The 22,110-nt window shown below is 39.8% G+C and overlaps 1 protein-coding gene and 1 pseudogene across 3 annotated transcripts in view; one reads left to right on the top strand and one right to left on the bottom strand.

Moving 5' to 3' along the window:
• CSE1L (chromosome segregation 1 like) overlaps positions 1–22,110 on the top strand; it is a 48,685-nt gene that overhangs the window by 5,997 nt on the left and 20,578 nt on the right. For 2 of the 3 annotated variants that reach the window (XM_032350409.1, XM_032350411.1), the window contains exons 2-8: positions 10,695–10,790; positions 13,597–13,739; positions 16,513–16,614; positions 16,694–16,839; positions 17,728–17,818; positions 19,709–19,816; positions 21,412–21,504. In XM_032350409.1, the coding sequence (XP_032206300.1) occupies positions 10,700–10,790; positions 13,597–13,739; positions 16,513–16,614; positions 16,694–16,839; positions 17,728–17,818; positions 19,709–19,816; positions 21,412–21,504 (774 nt within the window). In that variant the 5' untranslated portion in view covers positions 10,695–10,699. Of the gene's footprint in view, positions 1–4,977; positions 5,063–10,694; positions 10,791–13,596; positions 13,740–16,512; positions 16,615–16,693; positions 16,840–17,727; positions 17,819–19,708; positions 19,817–21,411; positions 21,505–22,110 lie in introns of those variants that run through there. The other variant, XM_032350410.1, reaches the window with a different exon arrangement.
• Positions 4,669–6,256, bottom strand: LOC116594849 (annotated as a pseudogene).

Raw genomic sequence — 22,110 nt, 5'->3', positions numbered from 1 at the left:
CAGGGGCCTGGTATCGGGCCCTGTGTGGGGATCTGAGCTCAGTGAGGAATCTGCTTAAGGATTCTTTCTGTTCCTCTCTCTCTGCTCTATCCCCTGCTCTCAAGCGTGTGTGCTCTCTTTCTCTCCCTAAAGTAAATAAATCTTTAAAAGAAAAGAAAGTTAGTGAAATGCAGTATTACTGAGGAGTGTATTAAACGCAACAGGATGGGGGTTCCTGCATGGCTATCGGTTAAGTGTTGGGACTCTTGATCTTCGCTCAGGTCTTGATCTCAGCGTAGTGAAATCTTGCTCCTGCTTTGGCTCCATCCTGGGCATGGAGCCTACTTAAAAAAATAAAGGATATATTTTTTAAAACTCAGCAGAATAGATTCAGTTAATCTCTGTAATCCTCCCAACACATACACACAGATTCTAGCATGTTGCCTCGCATAAATTTCAAAAGGCAGAACAAACTTCTGTGGCAAAGAAAGACAGGGTTTTGTTTTGGGAGGTTTTTTGTTTGTTTGTTTTCTCACACACTGATATAAATGATTTTGTTCGGCAATAGCGAACTTTCATGATTTCATAATAGATTAAACATTTCAGCACAAAAAAAGAATGGGAAATGAATTAATTAAATCACTTTCCAAAGTTGTTTTTGTTTTGTTTTGTTCTTTAATATTTATTTGGGAGAGAGTGAGCAAGAGAGAAAGTACAGGAGCAGGGACAGAGGGAGAGGGAGAAGCAGACTCCCCTGCCGAGCCAGGATGCCGATGCAGGGCTCCATCACAGGACCTTGGCTGGGATCATGACTCAAACCAAAGGCAAACGCTTAACCCACTGAGCCACCCAAGCACCTCTTTCCAAAGTTTTATATAATAAAGTAGTTCTGTGGCCAAGTAATTGGGGGAACTCGATTAAACAACATTAAACTGATAACTTATTATTTGAGTTCCTGAAACCTTTAAAGTGAATCTCCAAAAGAGGGGGAATATAATGTGTAGCATTTTCTGAACTTTTTCTTTTTAAGATTTTATATTTAAGGGGCATCCGGCTGACTTAGAGGAGCACGTGACTCTTTGATCTCAGGGTTGTGAGTTTGAGCGCCACGTTGGGTGTGGAAATTACTTAAAAATAAAATATTAAAAATCTTGAAATCTAAAAAAATTTTTTTTGTTTTTAAGAAATATCTACATCCAGCATGTGGCTTGAACTCAAAACCACAAGATCAAGAGTCACATGCTTTACTGACTGAGCCAGCCAGGTGCCCCTGCATTTTCCAAAGTTTTTTGTTTTTTTTTTAAGATTTTATTTATTTATTTGATAGAGAGAGGGAACACAAGCAAGGGGAGCGGGAGAGGGAGAAGCAGGCCTCCCGCTGAGCAGGGAGCCTGATGCGGGGCTCTATTCCAGGATGCTGGGATCATGACCTGAGCCAGAGGCAGCTGCTTAATGACTGAGCTACCCAGGTGCCCTATTTTCCAAAGTTTTGATCTAAAACTCAGAAAGTGTGGGTGGGGGGTGGTGGCGCCTGGGTGCCTCTCTGCCTACTTGTGATCTCTGTCTGTCAAATAAATAAATAAAATCTTTAAAAAAAAAACAAACTCAGAAAGGGTAGCCTCTCCATGAAGTATGTGTATGGTTGAGTGGTACTTGATATTCATGCCATAGAGTGGTTTGCACTGGGTCAAAGGAAATGAATACATAGATGGAGGAATCTACTGAATAAGAATATTGGCTTCCCGTGGTGCCTGGGTGGCTCAGTGGGTTAAGCCTCTGCCTTCGGCTCGGGTCATGATCCCAGGGTCCTGGGATCGAGCCCTGCATCAGGCTGTCTGCTCAGCGGGGAGCCTGCTTCCCCTGCTCTCTCTCTCTCTGCCAACTTGTGATCTCTGTCTGCCAAATAAATAAATAAAATCTTAAAAAAAATAAAGAATATTGGCTTCCCTTATGATAGAAACGTTTTTCAGTTAAAGGAAAAGATAAGCAAGGAGAATACGGATAGTTTCAAACAAATCATTCTCCTCAGAAGTTTGTAGTTTCTGGCTGTGGAGGGATATGCTGTACAAGCACAGCATTAGCTATGGCCCTTACCTATAGCATTAGCTGACCGCCCCTCCAGTCAAGATGACCTTTCTACGCTAACCGCAGTGTTTCCACTCTAGTTCAGTCCCCTGTCATTATTATTTCCCCCTGAGAGATAGTTTTAGTTAATAGGAAGAGTGTAGCATCAGAATGATTTGAATCTGATTTTTATAACTATGTGTGATTTGGGGCAAGTTAGTTAATCTGAGTCTCCTTGTATGTAAAATGGTTATCATATGAAATAATATAAACTGTACAAACCATCTGCCATTGTGCTCTTCCCCCAATTTATATTTTTTAATTTTTTTTTTAAGATTTTATTTGTTTACTTGACAGACAGAGATCATAAGTAGGCAGAGAGGCAGGCAGAGAGAGAGGGAGAAACAGGCTCCCCTGAGCAGAGAGCGATGCAGGGCTCAGTCCCAGGACCCATGGTATCATGACCTGAGCCGAAGGCAGAGGCTTTTAACCCACTGAGCCACCCAGGCACTCCTAAATTTTTTTTTATTAACGTATATAATGTATTATTCGCCCCACAGGTACAGGTCTGTGAATCATGAGCACATAGGACATACCCTCCCTGATGTCCATAACCCCACCACCCTCCGCCCCGCCCCCCACTGCAACCCTCAGTTTGTTTTGTGAGATTAAGAGTCTCTTATGGTTTCTGTCCCTCCTGATCCCATCTTGCCTTCCCCCAATTAAAAAAAAAAAAAGTGTCCTAACATATTTTCACTTGTTCTTCTCAGCTCCATTCTGGAAATCATTGCCAGCCCAACGTTCATATATACTCCACTTTCTTTTTTCCTTTATTTCTTTTTTTTTTTTTTTAATATTTTATTTATTTGTTTGACAGAGAGAGCTCACAGCAGGCAGAGAGAGGTGGGGGAAGCAGGCTCCCGGCTGAGCAGAGAGCCCTGATGTGGGGCTCGATCCCAGGACCCAGGATCATGACCTGAGCCAAAGGCAGAGGCTTTAACCCACTGAGCCACCCAGGCGCCCCTCATATACTCCATTTTCATTAAGTTTTCACTCATTTCAAAAATCCTTTAGTACCTTCCTGTTGTACATTAAGTCATGAAACTCTACAGCAAACTATTGAGGAACGTATATGATTTGATCTCAGCCTCCAGTTCCTCTGTTCTCAGGAGCTATGTGTTCTTCCTGTTTCTTTGCTCACTCTAGTTCTTGTATGAGATGGGTCTTCATTCTACTTTACCTTTCCAGTTCTATGTATCCTTCAAATTTAGCTAAAGACAGCCTCTTAGATATCTTGGCCCACATGCAAATGTAGGCCAAGTGACTCTCTTAATAACTTCCTAGCAGTTAAGTTACTGTTTGTGATTCATTTGGCACCTCTACTCTAGAGAACAAACATGTGTCAGGGTTTCTTTTTGGATGCACATACTGTGGATTATGCAACTTTCCTGTGGGGTGCGGGGTAGCACTGTGCAATCAAACACATTAATATTTCTTTTTTTTTTTTAAGATTTTTTAAAAAATGTATTTATTAGAGAAAGAATGTGTGTGTGAGAGAGAGCATATGAAGAGGGGAAGGGGGGGAGTCAGAGGGAGAAGCAGACTCCCTGCCGCTGGAGCAGGGAGCCCGGTGCTGGGTTTAGTGCCAGGATTCCAGGATCATGACCTGAGCCGAAGGCAGTGTCTGAACCGAGCCATCCAGGCACCCCGACATTAATATTTCTTAAGTAAAAAAAGTTTATATACTAAGTTAAATACTTTATTTATAGCCTCAGGCACTTTGGCCAGGTTTTGCTGCAAAACGAGTTTGTCAAACTTTCAAACAACAACAAGGGGCACCGGGTGGCTCAGTTGACTCTTGATCTCAGCTCAGGGTTGTGAGTTCAAGCCCAGCACTGGGCTTCATGCTGAGCTTGGGACCTCCTTAAAAAAACAACAACACAGTAACTTTCAGTTTTAGACTTTTGGATTTCAAAACTGCAGGAAAGGGATTATAGTCTGTAGCTGGCATCGAAGTTGTGTTTTGTCTTCCAGCTAATATGTAAAGAAGTTCCTTTGAGAGCCTGAATTTAATTAACCTTTGACAGATTCATTTTATTTAATTATTTATTTTAAAGATTTTATTTATTTGACAGAGAGATAACATAAGCAGGCAGAGTGGCAGGGAGAGGGAGAAGCAGGCTTCCCACTGAGCAGGGAGCCTGATGTGGGGCTCCATTCCAAGGCCCTGGGAATCATGACCTGAGTCGAAGGCAGCTGCTTAACTGAGTGAGCCACTCAGGCACCCCAACAGAGTCATTTTAAAAATACAATAAAAGGGGCGCCTTGGTGGCTTAAGCATCTGCTTTCAGCTCAGGTCATAATCCCAGGGTTCTGGGATAGAGCCTTGCGTCTGGCTCCCTGCTCAGCGGGGAGTCTGCTTCTCCCTCTGCCTCTGGGTTGTGTTTGCTCTCTCATTCTCTCTCTCAAATAAATAAAATCTTAAAAAAAAATAGAATTTTAATAACTTTTTTTAATTCACCAAAATGACTTTTATTTGAATTTGCTACATAAACAGTGAATGGTAATTCATGGCTCTTGATTTTTGTCCACACATAAAAAGGTTTATGAAACCAATAAATGATATTTTGAAAAGGGTCTTCTGTCATAAATCCAGGATAGGCCTGTTTAGCACAATTCAATACTGTTCCTTCAGTAATTTATATATGTAATTTTCTTCTACTTGTATCCATTTCCCAGAGTTTATGGACCCATTCATAGTCTCCATATTTAGAATCAAAGGTTCCTTTCTGAAGAGATCTTAATTTTATGGTAAAACGTGGTCCATGTTCTTGAATTCCCCCTTTCTTTTCACTCTTGAATATATACCTATGAAGTCTGAAGAAGATACAGTCCCGTTGATTGTGGAATGTGGCAACTTCCCTCTTTATAAACTGCAGATTATGGGGAAAGAGAGATGCAAACATACGTTCAACAGAATGACCCAGCCTCGTTGTAAAGTTATTCAAAATTATTTCAGGTATGTGTCCTATAGGGTCCTTGCCTCTTCTTTTAATTTCTTTCTTTACTTCTCTCTCTTTTTTTTTTAATTTATTTGACACACAGAGAGACAGTGACAGAGGGAACACAAGCAGGGGGAGTGGCAGAGGGAGAAGCAGGCCTCCTGCTGAGGAGGGAGCTGGATGTGGGGCTCCATCCCAGGACTCTAGGATCATGACCTGAGCTGAAGGCAGACGCCTAACAACTGGGCCACCCAGGCGCCCCCTTCTCTTAATTTCTTTACGCAAACGAACACTGCTCATTTTAAAATGAGCAGTTGGGCCATTTGGCAAGTGATTTAGAATTAATCCATTTGGTGTTTTACAATCTTCATTAATAACGATCAGATTTGTGAAGTCTCTTGAAATGCGCTGTGGAATAATTTTTTTTCAGAGCCAGTCCTCTTCTGTAATAAACATGTGAGTTTGGTAAAACTGGAGAGCTGTTCACAGAGTCGTACTGTTCTCCCATGAGGTCTGTCTGATGATGCGATGAGAATCTTGGGAGAAGTTTGTCTGTTGAAATAAGAAGCAGATTCATCTGTAGCTTCATCCTAAGCAACCTCTTCATCATTAGGGTCTACTACAGTTTCATCGTACGCTCTCTGGTTGTCAGTGGTCTTTGGTGTAGGCTTTGTGGAGCCTTATTACCAAGAGCTTCTCCTCCTTTTTTTCTTTCTTTTTTTTTTTTTTTTAAGATTTCTTTATTTGACAGAAACATTGAGAGAGGGAACACAAGCAGGGGGAATGGGAGAGGGAGAAGCAGGCTCTTTGTAGAGCAGAGAGCCTGATGTGGGGCTGGATCCAGGACTCTGGGATCATGACCTGAGCTGAAGGCAGACGCTTAACGACTAAGCCACGGGCACCCCTTTCTCTCTTAAGTTTTTTCTTAATTGCCAACTTTTACATTGCTGCTGTCTCCACCGTGTGAACATTGAATGTAGCCGTTGTTTGTTCTTAATTTCTGAAATGCTGAAGCCTGGGGGGAAGGCGGCCACTTTGGGGGGTTGAACCCCGCTTTCTGTCACTCCATCCTCAGCAACTGTAGCCTCCTGAGGTTCCAATGGTCGCTTTCCGTTTCAGGTCTGTCTTTCCTCCGCTGCTGCTCTTATCCCTGGGGGCCTTCGCCATGGTGTTTGCTTCCTTAATAACTTTCTCATTGCAAATGTCACATATATAGTAGTTGTAAGATATTAGGAGAATCTAGTAGAATATGAAAAGAACAAAAATATCCAGTGTTCATCACATCGACTTTACATTTTGGAGTTTAGTTTTAGTTTTTCCATGTATTGGGGTATATATGAATTTAAGAATTTATTTATTTATTTAAAGATTTTATTTATTTATTTATTTGACAGACAAGAGATCACAAGTAGACAGAGAGGCAGGCAGAGAGAGAGGAAGGGAAGCAGGCTCCCTGCTGAGCGGTGAGCCCAGTGTAGGGGCTCAATTCCAGGACCCTGGGATCATCACCTGAGCTGAAGGCGGAGGCTTTAACCCACTGAGCCACCCAGGCACCCCTAAGAATTTATTTTTAAGTAAACTCTGTACCCACTGTGGGACTCGATCTTAAAACTCCCAAGATCAAGAGTGGCATACTTTACCAACTGAACCTGCCAGGTGCCCTTAAATTTTTTTCACATAATTTGAATTGTGGTGTATTTGACCTTTTCCCACTTAGTTTTATTACATTTTACAAAAATTATTACATACTTAATCTTTTTCTTGTCATAGAAACCCTAAATTAAGTTTGATGCATGGATGCCCTGAGATTACATTTCCCTGGGTTCCCTGGGAGCCAGTGCAGTTTTAGGGGCACCTGGGTGGCTCAGTAGGTTAAGCCTCCCTCCGACTCCTGATTTCAGTTCAGGTTATGATCTCAGGGTCATAAGATCAAGCCCTATTTGGGCTTGTGCTGGGCGTGGTGCATGCTTAAGATTCTCTCTCTCCTATCTCCCACTGTCCACCTCTCTTTCCCTCCCCCCCCTCAAAAAAAGAAGTACAGGTTTAAAAAGTAGCTTTATTGAAATATAACTTACTGTGAATTCATCTTAGTGTACTTTTTGGTGACTGTCATTAATTTTACACAGTTGTGCATCTATCACCATACTCACATTACGGTTTTAGAACATTTTTATTGCCCAGAAAGTTCTGTTGTTTTGCATTTAATTTTATCTACTCACCAAGAACTCAGAGATCACGACGTCCTATTTTATAGCGTTCTCGTTTTTTTTGTTTATGGGAAATGATGTGTGCCCACACTCTTGTAATTTGTAATTTATACATATGCACTATTTCTTCTGTGTGTTTCTTAGCTTTATGATATCACTTAAGTGTATAGAAGCCATATATATAGCTTATAATTTGTAATATATGTAAATTTTTTTAAGATGTAAATTTTTTTGGTTGGTGGCAGTGTATTCTATGATTTATGTTTGGTGTTGTTTAAGCTTTGAATATTTAAAAAGTAGTTGCTGCTTTATTGAGATTTAAAGATACAATTGATATATTACCATTAGATTTGGGTGTACAACATAATAATATATGTGTATATATTGTGAAATGATCACAGTAAGTCTAGTTAACATCCATCTCTACACATACTTACAGATTTTTTTTTAAAGATTTTATTTATTTATTTGACAGAAATCACAAGTAGGCAGAGAGGCAGGGAGCAGGCTCCCTGCTGAGCAGAGAGCCCCATGTGGGGGGTCAGTCCCAGGATCCTGAGATCATGACCTGAGTCGAAGGTAGAGGCTTAACCCACTGAGCCACCCAGGCTCCCAGATTTTCTTTTTTTTTTTTTGGTCATCAGAACAACTTTTTTTTTTTTTTTTTTTTTTAAGTAGGCACTACACCCAACATGGGGCTTGAAATCAAGACCCGAGATCAAGAGTCACATGGTTTATCGACTGAGTCAGCTAGGTGCCCCGTAATACAGTATAATTTTTGTTTGTTTATTTTTAGTAATCTTTATACCCAAAGTGGGACTTGAGCTCACAAGCCCAAAATCAAGAGTTGCATCCTCCCCTGACTGAGCCAGCCAGGTGTCCCTCTGTATTACTAACTATAGTCACTATGCTGTACATTATATCCTCATGGGTTACCTCCTTTTAACTGAAATTTTGTACCTTTTGATCCCGTTCACCCACTTCATGCACCTCTAACCCTCCACCACTTGGATCTCTGTGTCTTTGAGTGTGATGTGTCTTTTTGTTGTTTTTGGTTTTGTTTTAATTTTAAATTCTACATGTAAGTGAGTTCATATGGTATTTGTCTTTCTCTGACTTACTTCACTTAGCATAATAACCTCAAGGTCAGTAGAGCGTGTGACTCTTGATCTCTGGGGTTTGTGAGTTCAAGCTCCATATTGGGCATGGAGTCTACTTAAAAAAAAAAAAGTCCATCCATTTTGTCACAAGTGGCAGGATTTCCCTTTTTATGGCTGAATAATGTTCCACTGTATACACATATCCCATTTTCTTTTATCCATTTATCCACTGGTGAACATGTTATAAAGATTATTTCCATGTCTGGGCTGTTGTAAATAATGTTGTGGTGAACATATGGGTACAGATATCTTCCCCCCCCCCCAATAAAACCTTAGTTTATTACAGAATTCTGGGTTGATTCACTATATCTTCTGACCTCTGTTCCTTGTGATAAGCCTACAGCCAGTTTCCTCTTTATTTTTTTTTTAAACTTAGAATGTATTATTTGTTTCATGGGTACAGATATCATTTTGAGTTTGTGCTTCATTTCCTTTGGATAAATACCCAGAAATGCAATTTTTTCTTTTTTTAAAGATTTTATTTATTTATTTATTTTGTTTTTCAAGATTTATTTGAGAGCGAGCGAGCAAGTGAGCACAAGCAGGCGGAGCTGCAGAAGGAGAGATAGAAGCGGGCTCCCCACTGAGCTGGGAGCCTGATGCAGGGCTTGATCTCAGGACCTTGCCCAAAGGTAGACACTTAACTGACTGAGCCACCCAGGCACCCCAAGATTTTATGTATTTATTTGAGAGGAAGAAAGCGTGTGTGCGGGGACAGGACTTGGGGGGATGGGAAGGCAGAGGTGGAGGGAGAGGAACAAGCATAGCCTAGCCGAGTGCAGAGCTGGAGGCAGGGCTGGACCCCATGACCCTGAGATGAGGACCCAGGCCTGAGTCAAAACCAAGAGTCCAACACTCAGCCACTTGAGCCACCCAGGTGCCGCCAGAAGTGGAATTTCTGGATCATGTGGTAGTTCTTTTTTTTTTTTGAGGAACCTCCTCACAGATTTCCATAGTGACTGCACTAGTTTACCACCAACAGTGCACAAGTGTTCCCTTCTCTGCATATCCCTGCCAATACTTGTTATTTCTTATCTTTTTGATGACAGCCACTCTAACTGGAATGAGGTGAAGTCTCATTGTGGTTTTGATTTGCATTTCCCTGATGGTTAGTGATGCGGAGAACCTTTTCATGTACCTGTTGGCCATCTGTATGTCTCTGGAAAATGTTCAAATCCTCTGCCCATTTTTAACTCATATATATATATATGTTATATATATAATATATATATAATTTTTATGTACTTTTTTGCTTTTTTAGTTGTGTAGGTTGTTTTCTTTTTTTTTTTTAAAGATTTTATTTATTTATTTGTCAGAGAGCGAGCGAGAGCGAGCACAGGCAGAGTGGAAGGCAGAGTCAGAGGGAGAAGCAGGCTCCCTGCAGAGCAAGGAGCCCGATGTGGGACTCGATCCCAGGACGCTGGGATCATGACCTGAGCCGAAGGCAGCTGCTTAACCAACTGAGCCACCCAGGCGTCCCGGTTGTTTTCTTTTTAAAAGATTTTATTTATTTGTTAGAGAAAGGGAGCACAGGCAGACAGAGTTGGCAGGCAGAGGGAGAAGCAAGCCTCCCTGCTGAGCCCAATGTGGGACTGGACTTTGGGATCATGACCTGAACTGAAGGTAGCCGCTTAACCCACTGAGCCACCCAGGCACTCCTCTGCAGAAGCTTGATGTAGTCCCACTTGCTTATCTTTGGTTTTGGTTTTGAAAGTTGATTTTTAATCATAATCACAGCCATCATCTTCTGAATCGCAGAATTCTCTCCGTAGGTATAAATTCTCAGCATCTGGTTTGTTGTCAGTCCTGTGATTGCATGTTGTACATCAAGAAATTTATTCTGGTTTCTTTAATCTCAGAACTCTTTATGGGATCCTTATTTACTGCTTAGAATGGTCATTTCTCATGGTGGGCCTTACAAAAAAAAGTTCCTAGTGAGTCTTTTATTTAAACCCCTCATTGGCCCTTTTTTTAAGCATTAAATCTGATAAACTTTATGATGACTTTGATCAATTCTTCACCTTTGTTTTTCTGTGCCTCTTCTTGAGTTTGTGGTATGTTTTTTCTTCTTCATCTCAAAATTAGCTCACTGTTGTCTCAGAAAAGTCCATCTTATCTTCTGGAACCTTGCCTCAGCTGAGTTAGGCTTATAGCCCATACCTTAAAACATAACAAATGGATGACTTTCAGAGAGGGGAGAACCCACTGTATAAAAGTACTCTCTTATGTAAATCATTGTTTCCCAATGTGACCAATTTACCAAAGCTCACTTTCTGTTTTAGGTTCTATGGCAATGGAGCTCAGCGATGCAAATTTGCAAACACTAACAGAATACTTAAAGAAAACTCTTGATCCTGATCCTGCCATCAGACGTCCAGGTAAAGAGAATATTGTTTTGTGGTTTGATTTATTCTTTAACGGGTGATGAAAACCTTTGCATAATCTATCTGTATTTATAAAGTGAAAAAAAGATTTAACACTTGATTCTTGGGCATAGTTTCTTTTTCATTCTCTGCTTGTAAAGTGTGGGCTTGGCTGCTTACAGCTGCTATAACATATGGTGATGTGGTGTATTTTTGGTTTGGTTTTGTTTTTTAAGTAAAATAGATTTAGTTTGGCATCTTCTGGGATTAAAAATTACTAGTATGTCTCAAATACTTTGTCCCTTCACCTTTCTGAAAATCCTCACACCTGCCTGTTCTAGAGATAAAATAATTAGGACATAAAGATGAGAGTTAATTGTCTAAAAAGTGATTAAATGAATTAAACCAGGTAATGAGATCCTGTCTCTTAATCCCCATGTTGGGTTTGATTTAATTAATACATTTTAAGACCTAGGATTCCTCCCTCCTGTATTTGACCAGTTTCTGTTAGAAACTTAGTGGTAGCTTAGAATTGTAAGCTCAGATGTCCACAGGACTCAAATGTGAAGGTAAAAATGAGGGAGGCAGGTGAAGTGAGGATTGGTAATTTCATCTGATTTATATGATAGCTTTAGGGGATTCAAACCACTTTTGCAAAATCTGATTTCCAGCTCTATTTGAAAAATAAGACATTTCTGTGAAATGTCCCCATTTTTAAGTGATAGCATCTAACTTCAAAAAATTTGAAATACCATGCAAGCCAAGCAAACTCCTTCTGAGGGAGGGATGTGTCTTGTGGGTGGGTAGTCAGTTGATGATTCTTGATATGAGCCATTATTAATAGGTATTGACCTGCTTCTTCAGAACTAACCAATGTTCGTGCTCATAGAGAGGATTTTAGAATGCCTCCACAGAGACACAAGTGAATGTGTGTGTGTTGCAATTATATATTATATATAATAAATAGAACTGTAAACATGTTAATGCATCCATTCTATTCTAGAACAGTGTTTGTGATATCTGAGAGGGAGAATTGTGGCTTTTCCCATTAGTGCTTAAAAAGGTAACGTGTTCTTGGAGGAAGGGAAATTAATGGCTCTAATCTTCTTAGACTTACCCAGAAAGCTTCTGCAAACTCTATTAAAATTATTTTTAATAATTTTGTCTTTGTAAGGCGAGGGTGTTACTATTATGCGAATTCAGGACAGAGTGTGGGAATAAATTGATGTTTCTGGATTGAGTTACGAACATAGCATTTCTCAGGGATTGGTACTAGACTGACTCAATGTTTCTAGAAAATGATCTGGAAGTTGAAATATGTAGTAGATCCAGCTTACAGACACCGCTGTGCTCTCTTGGTTATTGAGATGAGACTGGTCCAAATGAACTGGAAAACATTTTGAGTCTCCTTGAATGTACAGAAACATGTCTGTATGAATATTCTGTGAGCAAGTTGAAGGAAATGAACACAGAAAGAAATAATTCAACTTAAACTCATGAGGTTTCTTTCAGGATATTGATTACAATTTAAGAAAGAGACTTGGCACACTACACGGGCTTTCCCCCAGATCATGGATCTAGTGTGTTGCCCTGTATGCAGTGTTGACCACTAAGAGGAAACAACCAAAACTTTCCAGACTCCTACAAAACCATAGTGTGTACCCTCCTGGAAAGTATTTTTAAATTTAGCACTCCTCATCTTTTAAGAAAGACACGATGGACACAAAACAGGGAAGATTTGAGGATGGAAGTCAAACTCTTGGGATTCAGTTCAGAAAGAAGAGAGATATTAAGTCATAATACTGTAGAAAATAATAGATGCTAATGGCAGACCTTTTCAGTGAAGTTTATGAAGAAGAAACGCTATAAACCTTCACTTGTATGATCAGTAAACCTTGGAAAGGTTTTGTTTTGTTTTGTTTTTTAAGATTTTGTTTAGGGATGCCTGAATGGTTCAGTTAAGCCTCTGCCTTCGGCATAGGTAATGATCGCAGGGTACTGGGATCAGGTGCCACATCAGGCTCCTTGCTCAGCAGGGGAACCTATTTCTCTGTCTACTTACAGCTCCCCTACTTGTGTGCTCATTCACTTTCTCTCTCTCTCTCTCTCTCTGACAAATAAATAAAATCTTAAAGAAATAATAAAGATTTCATTTATTTTACGAGAGCGAGAGCACACATGCCCAGGGAGAGGAAGAAGCAGACTCCCAGAGAGCAGGGAGTCTGGTGCGGGGCTTTGTTTTAGAGGGAATGTGTGCATAGGTGCCGGGTGGAGGGGCAGCGAATCAAGTCAGGCACTTAACTGACTGAGCCACCCAGGCACCCCTAAACCTGGGAGATTTCTTATCTCTAAGTGTGGTAGGATTTGAAAATATGTGGGTAAAATCTTTGAATAGTAATTTTTGCTCATACTAGAAATGTTTAGTTTGAGACAAAAACTGGGGGCTAGTGTGATAGAAGGAGGACTGGACTACAACTTTTTCAGTGATGAAATCTAGCTGTGCCATCTTTAGACAAGTTACCTAATGTAGGGACCTTGTTTGTTTATTTGTTTGTTTGTTTATAGATCTTATTTATTCGACAGAGCACAAGCCAGGAGAAGCTGCAGAGGGAGAGGGAGAAGCAGGTTCTTCACTGAGTAGGAAGTCTGATTTGAGGCTTAATCAGGACCCTGGGATCATGCCCTGAGCTGGAGGCAGATATTTAACTGAGCCACCCAGGCACCCTGATTTCTTGATTTTTTAATCACAGATCTACATAGATATAAAATGGAAAGACTTGGTTATAATGTCAGGTCTTCTAACATAGAAATTCTTTTACAGCTGAGAAGTTTCTTGAATCTGTAGAAGGAAATCAGAACTACCCACTGTTGCTTTTAACATTGCTGGAAAAGTCCCAGGATAATGTTATCAAAGTTTGTGCCTCGGTAACATTCAAGAACTACATTAAAAGAAACTGGAGAATTGTGAGTATTTTGTGAACACGTGGTCTAACAACCTCCATTTTTATAAGATTTATATGCAGTGCTCCTGAAAGATTCAGACACAGATTAAAGATAAAATTAAGTAGAACCTCCTCATCAAAATAAGTAGATGTAGATCAAATCCAAAATGATGTTAAAAAGAATTACACACCATGACCAAGTGGGATATATCCCAGGAATGCAAGGTGTGTTCAGCATTCAGAAATCAGTTAATGTAAGACTGTTAATAAACTGACAAAAGAAAAATCACATGATCATATCTATAGATACAGAAAAGGCATTTAACAAGATCCTGCACCCATCATGATAAAACTGTCAGTAATGCAAGTAGAACTTTCTTAACTTGATAAAGACTATCTACGAACAGCCTAGAGCTAATAACCTACTTAATGGTGAGAAAGTTGGAGCTTTTCCATTAAGATACGTACAAAGCAAGGATGTGTCCTCTCTCATCACTCCTTCTCAACATTGTATTGGATGATGTAATTGTCCTTGCTGATTGAATAACAAGAGGAAGTAAAAGGTGCTACTGATGGGGAAGGAAAACCTAAAACTATCTTTGTTCACAGATGACAGGATTTGTCTATATAGGAATTCCGAAAGACTTGGTAAAAATTAAATAGGATGCTTTTTCAAAGTTCCTGTTGTTTTATTTGAGTTCTTACAGATTACTTGAACTTCCTAACCCAGGTTGCTAGTGCTTGAGACTTGGTTTTTGCTTCCATTGTGGTTAAATGTAAACGTTAGCTCATTGTCAAAGAAAGAGACATTGTGTGGGAAAACACACCTTACTGAAATTGAAGCAGTTTCTATTGTGGATGGGAAGAAAATTAAATACAGTAGAAAAACCTCATTAAATATATTAAAAATTTGTAGAATGCAAAATAATTTAGATTTGTTGGAGTTTTTGATAAGGGATATAGAAATATATTCTAATTTTAAGGTGAATTCCATTGTACTGCAAGTTTTGTTTCTTTTTTTTTTTTTTAGGATTTTGTTTATTTGAGAGAGAGAGACAGAGCAGGGGGAAGGGCAGGCAGAGGGAGATTAGAGAAGCAGACTCCCCTTTGAGCAGGGAGTTCGATGTAGGGCTCCATCCCAGAGCCCTGGGATCATGATCTGAGCCAAAGGCAGCCACTTAACCGACCCAGGCGCCCCTGTACTGCAAGTTTAATGACGGTATAAAATTAGGAATTAAGAAATTAAGGTATTTTCCCTATCTTAGCTCAGGGGTTCTTTTTTTTTTTTTTTTTTTTTTTTTTAAGATTTTATTTATTCATTTGACAGATGGAGATCACAAGTAGGCAGAGAGGCAGGCAGAGAGGGCGGGGGAAGCAGGCTCCGCAATGAGCAGAGAGCCCGATGCGGGGCTCGATCCCAGGACCCCGGGATCACCTGAGCGGAAGGCAGAGGCTTTAACCCACTGAGCCACCCAGGCGCCCCTAGCTCAGGGGTTCTTAATGGGGGGTAATTTTGCCCACAGAAATCTTAGACATTTTGGTTGTCACAGGTGTGGGGAGGGAGTGCTACTGCCATCTAGTGGGTAGAAACGAGGGATGCTGCTAATAACCATCTTACAGTGTACGAAACCATTTTTATAGCAAAGATTTGGGCCCAGAATGCCAGTAATGCTGAGGCCGAGGAAACCCTGGCTTAGGATAAAGAAAAAAAATGTCAGTTGTTTTGAAGTGATAGCAGCAATGAAATTTAGAAACAAAGTTGAGAAGAATCATCAGTTTTTCTAAAATGTCAACTTTAAATCTGCCTAAATATTTATTTAGAATGCTTCTTTTTCTTCTTCTTCTTCTTTTTTTTTTTTAAATTTTATTTATTTATTTGACAGATCACATAGGCAGAGAGGCAGGCGGGGGGGGGGGGGGGTTAAGCAAGGCTCCCTGCCGAGCAGAGAGCCGGATGCGGGGCTCGATCCCAGGACCCTGAGATCATGACCTGAGCTGAAGGCAGAGGCCCAACCCACTGAGCCACCCAGGCGCCCCCCGCTTTCTTTTTAAGATTTTATGTATTTATTTGACACAGAGAGAGAGGGAGGGAGGACCAGGCTTCCCACTGAGCAGGAGCCTGACATGGGGCTTGATCCTAAGACCCTGGGATCATGACCTGAGCTGAGGGCAGCCACTTAACCAACTGAGCCATCCAGGTGCCCCTAGAATTCTTCTTTTGTCTTCATTTTGTGAAAGAGTTCAGGAAGTAGTAAATACTGTTTTTAAGCTTGTGTAGTCAAGTGTTAACTTCACGTAGTGAAGATTGTTTACATATCCATCCCTCTACTTGCTGACGAGCTAGCCCTCTTCCTTTCTCTTGATTTGTAAAACTAATGAGAGTTTGAGAACCTCTTTGAGTGAGGAATGCATTTAAACTGGTAATGGTCAGGAATTTTCACTGAAAAGACCTCTGACCTAAAGTGAGAGTCAGATCGAAGGTCCTGAAGATGAATGCGGGCTGGGCAGAGTGGGTCTGTAAAGATCTTCACTGCATGTTTTGACAGGGTTACATTTGGAACTGAGACTCTTAATGGGCATCAGAGTGTGTATGTTTTTCTGTGGAAGAGTTGATGCTTTCATCAGATTATTAAAGGAATCTGTGACCCATTCATGTAGAGGGAAGGCCCTGCCTTCCTTTATAGTTTTTCTTAGGAAACAAGAAAAAAGGAAATTGGTTCTATTTTCTCTATAAACCTATATCCATGGTCATGGATATGGACTTATGTTACTTGCTGTTGGTGTTTTGCTTTTAGGTTGAAGATGAACTGAATAAGATTTGTGAAGCTGACCGAGTAGCCATTAAAGCCAACATAGTGCACTTGATGCTGAGCAGCCCGGAGCAAATTCAGAAGCAGGTAATGGAAGTCCCAATTGTTTAAGAAGGAGGCTTGTTTGTGGAACTTTCATTTAATTCATTTTTTTTCCTTCCCCCAGTTAAGTGATGCTATTAGCATTATTGGCAGAGAAGATTTTCCACAGAAGTGGCCTGACTTGTTGACAGAAATGGTGAATCGGTTTCAGAGTGGAGATTTCCACGTTATTAATGGAGTCCTTCGTACAGCACATTCTTTATTTAAAAGGTATTGATAAATTCACACTTCTTTTTTTAAAGAGTCCATTTATTATTTAGGATTTTATTTATTTAGAGAGACCGTGCATGTTGGGGAAGGAGCAGAAGGAGAGGGAGAGAAAATCTCAAGCCAACTCCCTGCTGAGTCAGGAGCCTGCCATGGGGCATGATCTCATGACCCTGAGATTGTAACCTGGGCCAAAATCAAGAGTTGGATGCTTAAATGACTGAGCCACCCAGGTGCTCCTTAAAGATTTTATTTTTAAGTAATTTGTACACCCAACCTGGGGCTAGACTCAGGACCCCAAGATCCAAATGGCACATGCTCTACTGACTGAGACTGCCAGATCCCTCAAAAATTCATGTTTTTCAAATGCTTTTGTTTTATATATATAGATAGTGACTATTGTCATTCCTTTGAATTTGGTAGTCTTAGAATAAGAGATAAGCTTCTCAGTTCATTATTGTGTTTCTTAAGTGGGATGTTTATTTCATGTAGCTATATTACTGTGAAATAAGGTCTTAATAAACTGCTTGATTCCTTTATTTTTTTTTTTTTTTTAAGATTTTATTTATTTATTTGACAGAGAGAAATCACAAGTAGATGGAGAGGCAGGCAGAGAGAGAGAGAGGGAAGCAGGCTCCCTGCTGAGCAGAGAGCCCGATGCGGGACTCGATCCCAGGACTCTGAGATCATGACCTGAGCCGAAGGCAGCAGCTTAACCCACTGAGCCACCCAGGCGCCCCTGCTTGATTCCTTTAAAAAGAAAACCAAGAAATCCCTTTGAATTTCAGAAAGCTGTGTAGCCATGGGTTTTTCTCTAATCTGTCCTTGAAGACCTAAAGTTACTACATAGAAACTTGTAAATATATTACCTTTTTTACCTTAATTTTTTAGATATCGCCATGAATTTAAGTCAAATGAGTTATGGACTGAAATTAAACTTGTTCTGGATGCCTTTGCTTTGCCTTTGACTAATCTTTTTAAGGTAATGGAATAACAATCTTGGTGATACTTTAAAATTACTTAACATTTTAAATTGCTTAATTATTTGTGTAAATTATAAGAGAATGCTTTGAAAATCTAGGTAGGTGATATTTAGACCAACATTGCTTTTGAAAAATTCCAAACCTACACAGAAACTGAGAAGACGATCTAATGACCCCCCCCCATGTATGTATTATACAAGTTTAACAGTATTACTTTTTTTTCTTCCCTTCCCCTCATTTTGTAGGAATGTTTAAAAGGGAATCCCAGGCATTATATTTTGCTCAGGTATTTGCGTATGCATCTCTAAAGGAATTGCTCCCCATTTTGATTCGACTGTGTAGTTTAGCTGATTTATATATTTGTACATTGTTTTATATTGCATAGGCTATTTTCTTAAACATGTTCTTCATCTCTGTGAGAATCCTATAAGATTGGAAGAGGTAATTTTTTTTTTTAAAGGTAATCTCTGTATCCACCTTGGGGCTCAAACTTATAACCCTGAGATCAAGAGTCATATGGTCCACTGATTGAGCCGGCCAGATCCTCCCCCTACCCCATTTTGTTACATGCTCTCCCTAGTGAGTTAGCCAGGGGCCTCAAAAGAGTTACTTCTTTTTTTTTTTTTTTTTTTTTTTAAGATTATTTGTTTGAGAGAGAAAGAGATAGTGACAGAGATGAAAGTGAGTGGGGAGGAGAGGGAGAAGCAAACTCCCCACGGAGCTGGGAGCCCAACATGGGGCTCGATCCCAGGACCCTGGGAGCATGACCTGAGCTGAAGGCAGAGGCTTAACCCACTGAGCCACCCAGTCTCCCCTGAAGTAGATACATTCTTAACCTCTTTTTTCAGATAGGTAAAGAAGGTTCAGTATCACACAGCTAATAAAAAAGGAGCCAAGCGTCAAGCCCAGTTTTGCTAACTGGAAAAGCTGCTCATTTCGTTTTTTCAAAAAGGAAAGTTTTCTGATTTTCAAAACTTTCTAAGATGTGGAATGTGCATCACATTTTTCATTGTTAGGATGTCTTACTGAAGGTACATTTTTACCTAAAAAAAAAAAAATGGACAAAATATATATAATCAATATTTTCTACCTATTAGGTTGATAAAGATTCTTCATTTCTTTCCACTGGTGTTAAAAGTGTTAGAGTGCAATGAATTGAACATTCTTGTGTCTTGTCCATCATATTATAAATAGTACTGTCTGGAGTTTGACATTTCATTCAGAAAACCTTAATATTCATATTTCTTTACTCCACAATATAAGAAGTATCATTTGTTGTGTATCTTATACATAGTGTTCAAAGGTACTGGACATCACATGTATATTTCTTGATTCTCACATTCTCTCCCTGAGGCAGGTATTATTTTCAGATTATACATGAGATTGGGGCTCAATAAAATAACTTACTTGCTTAAAGTAGTGTTCATTATGAACAACAGAGTCTGGATTATATCTAGGTCCATCTGGCTTGCAAAATCAGTGCTCTTAGCATTCTCATCTGCTTTAGTTAATATATTTACTATGAAAATTAGCAGTGTGTGTAAGTTTTATAGATAAGCCTGTTTATTGCAGTTAGAATAACAAATAATTTGAAACAACTTAGATGCCAGGGGAATCATTTAAGAGAGCATATAAAGATAGTTTTGTAATATATTTATATACACAAAGGAGAGTGGAAGGATCTAGTCCAAGTGTTAACACTGAACTTTTAGTAGTGCTGTTATGGACAGTTTAAAAATATATACTGTTGTGTAACATATTTTTCAGAATCTTTTCAATGACAGTATACTACTATTTAAAAGCCAAATTTTGGAGAGGATATATAGCATCAGCCTGTTTCACTTAAGTTTACAGTACACTAAAACCATGTCCCTAAATTCCTTCCTAAGGCCACTATTGAACTCTGCAGTACCCATGCAAATGATGCCTCTGCCCTAAGGATTCTTTTTTCTTCCTTGATCCTTATCTCAAAATTGTTCTACAGTTTAAACTTTCAGGTAAGTTTTTTTTATATTTCTTGCTTTTGATTCTTTGATATCAAATATACAAGTTTTCAATTAATAAAGACTTCTTTGCCAGCATTGATTTTTCTGAAAGAAATTAGTGTTTTTCTGACTCCCGTCCCATTTTTTTGTCTATAAGTAGTGTTCCATTTTATAGTCATTCTTAGAGATATTTCTAGGACACTTCACGGGGAGAGGTAGCATTTTCTTATGTTCTAATAACTTTGAGGACCCTACTTCCTGAACCACTGTTTTGGACAGTCACCCTATATACTGTATTATTGAAGACACGGAGAGATCATATTCTCAGGCCTTTCTCTTTAACTCATTTAAGTGGATATTAACACTGGAAGAACAGTGTTTTGGTTAGAGGTCTATGGCTAACTTATACAAAAAGGCTTTTATTGACACCTGGGAGACCAAATGCTAAAAAACCAGGTTTGGGAAGGTATAAGAACCAATGGCATTTCTGAGGAAACAGCCATAGACTTCTGGTAGAAAATGCCTGGTCACCGTCTTGCTACTGAGACAGTGGCCTCCATTCTTTTTGTTCTTGAATCATTACTCTAAGATTCAGTGCCCCAGGAACGGGAAGAGGGGTCTTACGGTGCATATTACTGTACTGCGATGCAAGAGGAACAGTCTGGCCTTTTCCTTGCTCACAGCCAGGGCCAAGTACCTGGACTTCCTCCTCATAACATGATTATACTCACAGTGGTAGGAGGAGCGTTCTCTGAAAGGAACAGGCAAAATAGGAGATGAACAGTGCAAAATGGTATCCCCGCATCGCTGTTCAGCTGGGCACCAGTTGGAGAAATTTTTACTTAAAAGATATCACTGTTTTTGCTTGCATCTTCTTTTGAATTCTACTTCCTAGAAATCAGTTAGGATGAGGCTCTTAATGACTTGTTAGGCATAGTCTGGAAGACCAAAGAAAGGAGCTATAATCTTTATCCTTGGAGTGACTTATCCCTCATTAAGAAGGCAGTATGGTCACACAGGAAGTCAGTGGCTGTATAAGACAGTCTGAATTGGTGCTCATCTCAAAATAGATGCGATAGTTGAGAAAGGAAAAGGAAGAAAGATACTGGTGAGCACTTGAATTTTTCTAAGGAAAGGCTTCATAACAGTCTTAGCTACCTTGAAGGAATAAGTGAATTTAGATTGGGATAGGAACTAGGTGGTATCATTTGTAGTTGGAAGTGTATAAACCAGATAGACAGTGGTTTACTCAGCTGCCAGACCTGGCCGGAATAAATAATTTTTTTTTTTTCTTTTTAAGATTTTATTATTTATTTGACAGACACAGAGAGAGAGGGAACACGAGCAGGGGCAGTGGGAGAGGGAGAAGCAGACTTCCTGTGGGTCTTGATCCCAGCACCCTGGGATCATGACCTGAGCTGAGCCGAAGGCAGATGCTTAATAACTAAGCCACCCGGGTTCCCCTGGAATAAAGAATTCTTGTCTAAATAGTTAATGGTTGGCTCAGGCTGAGGAGTGTGGACTTAAGCCTCTTTGGGATGGGGACAAAGCCGACTAAAATAACATTAATTTTAATCAAAAGTCTCAAGTCATTGTTTATTCTTTAGGACCTCCCTGAGTTTTTTGAAGATAATATGGAAACTTGGATGAACAATTTCCATACCCTCTTGACGTTAGATAATAAGCTTCTACAAACTGATGTAAGTATTTAAAAATGTTTCACAGGTAGCTCTGTTTTAAATGAAGAATTGTTTTGAAATATAATATTAGATTTTGATTAAACCTCCATTTTTAAAAGTGTAAAATAAAGTCTCCCTTCAAAGCCTTGGAATATAGTTAGACTTCAGAAAATGAAATAGTTATCTGAGAACATTTTATATATTATTTTATTTTTTTAAAGATTTTATTTATTTGTCAGAAAGGGAGCACATACAAGGGAGCAGCAGGCAGAGGAGGAGGCAGGCTTCCCACTGAGCAGGGAGCCTGATGTAGGACTTGATCCCAAGACCCCAGGATCATCACCTGAGCCAGAGTTAGAGGCTTAAGCGATTGAGCCACCCAGGTGTCCCAAGAGCGTTTATTTATCTATTTTATTTTTAAAAGATTTTACTTATTTATTTGACGGAGAGAGACTTATAAGCCGGGGAAGCAGCGGGGAGAGGGAGAAGGAGAAATAGACTCCTTACTCAGTAGGAAGCCTGATGTGGGGCTCAATCCCAGGACCTAGGGATCATGCCTGAGGTGAGGGCAGATGGTTAACCAACTGAGCCACCCAGGTGCTCCTGTTTATTTATTTTTTAAGTAAA

Source organism: Mustela erminea, chromosome 7, assembly GCF_009829155.1.
Source record: "Mustela erminea isolate mMusErm1 chromosome 7, mMusErm1.Pri, whole genome shotgun sequence".
In the NCBI taxonomy this organism is placed as follows: Eukaryota; Metazoa; Chordata; class Mammalia; order Carnivora; family Mustelidae; genus Mustela; species Mustela erminea.
The sequence above is the reverse complement of the archived record's forward strand: the minus strand, read 5'-3'. Positions and strand labels throughout refer to the sequence as shown.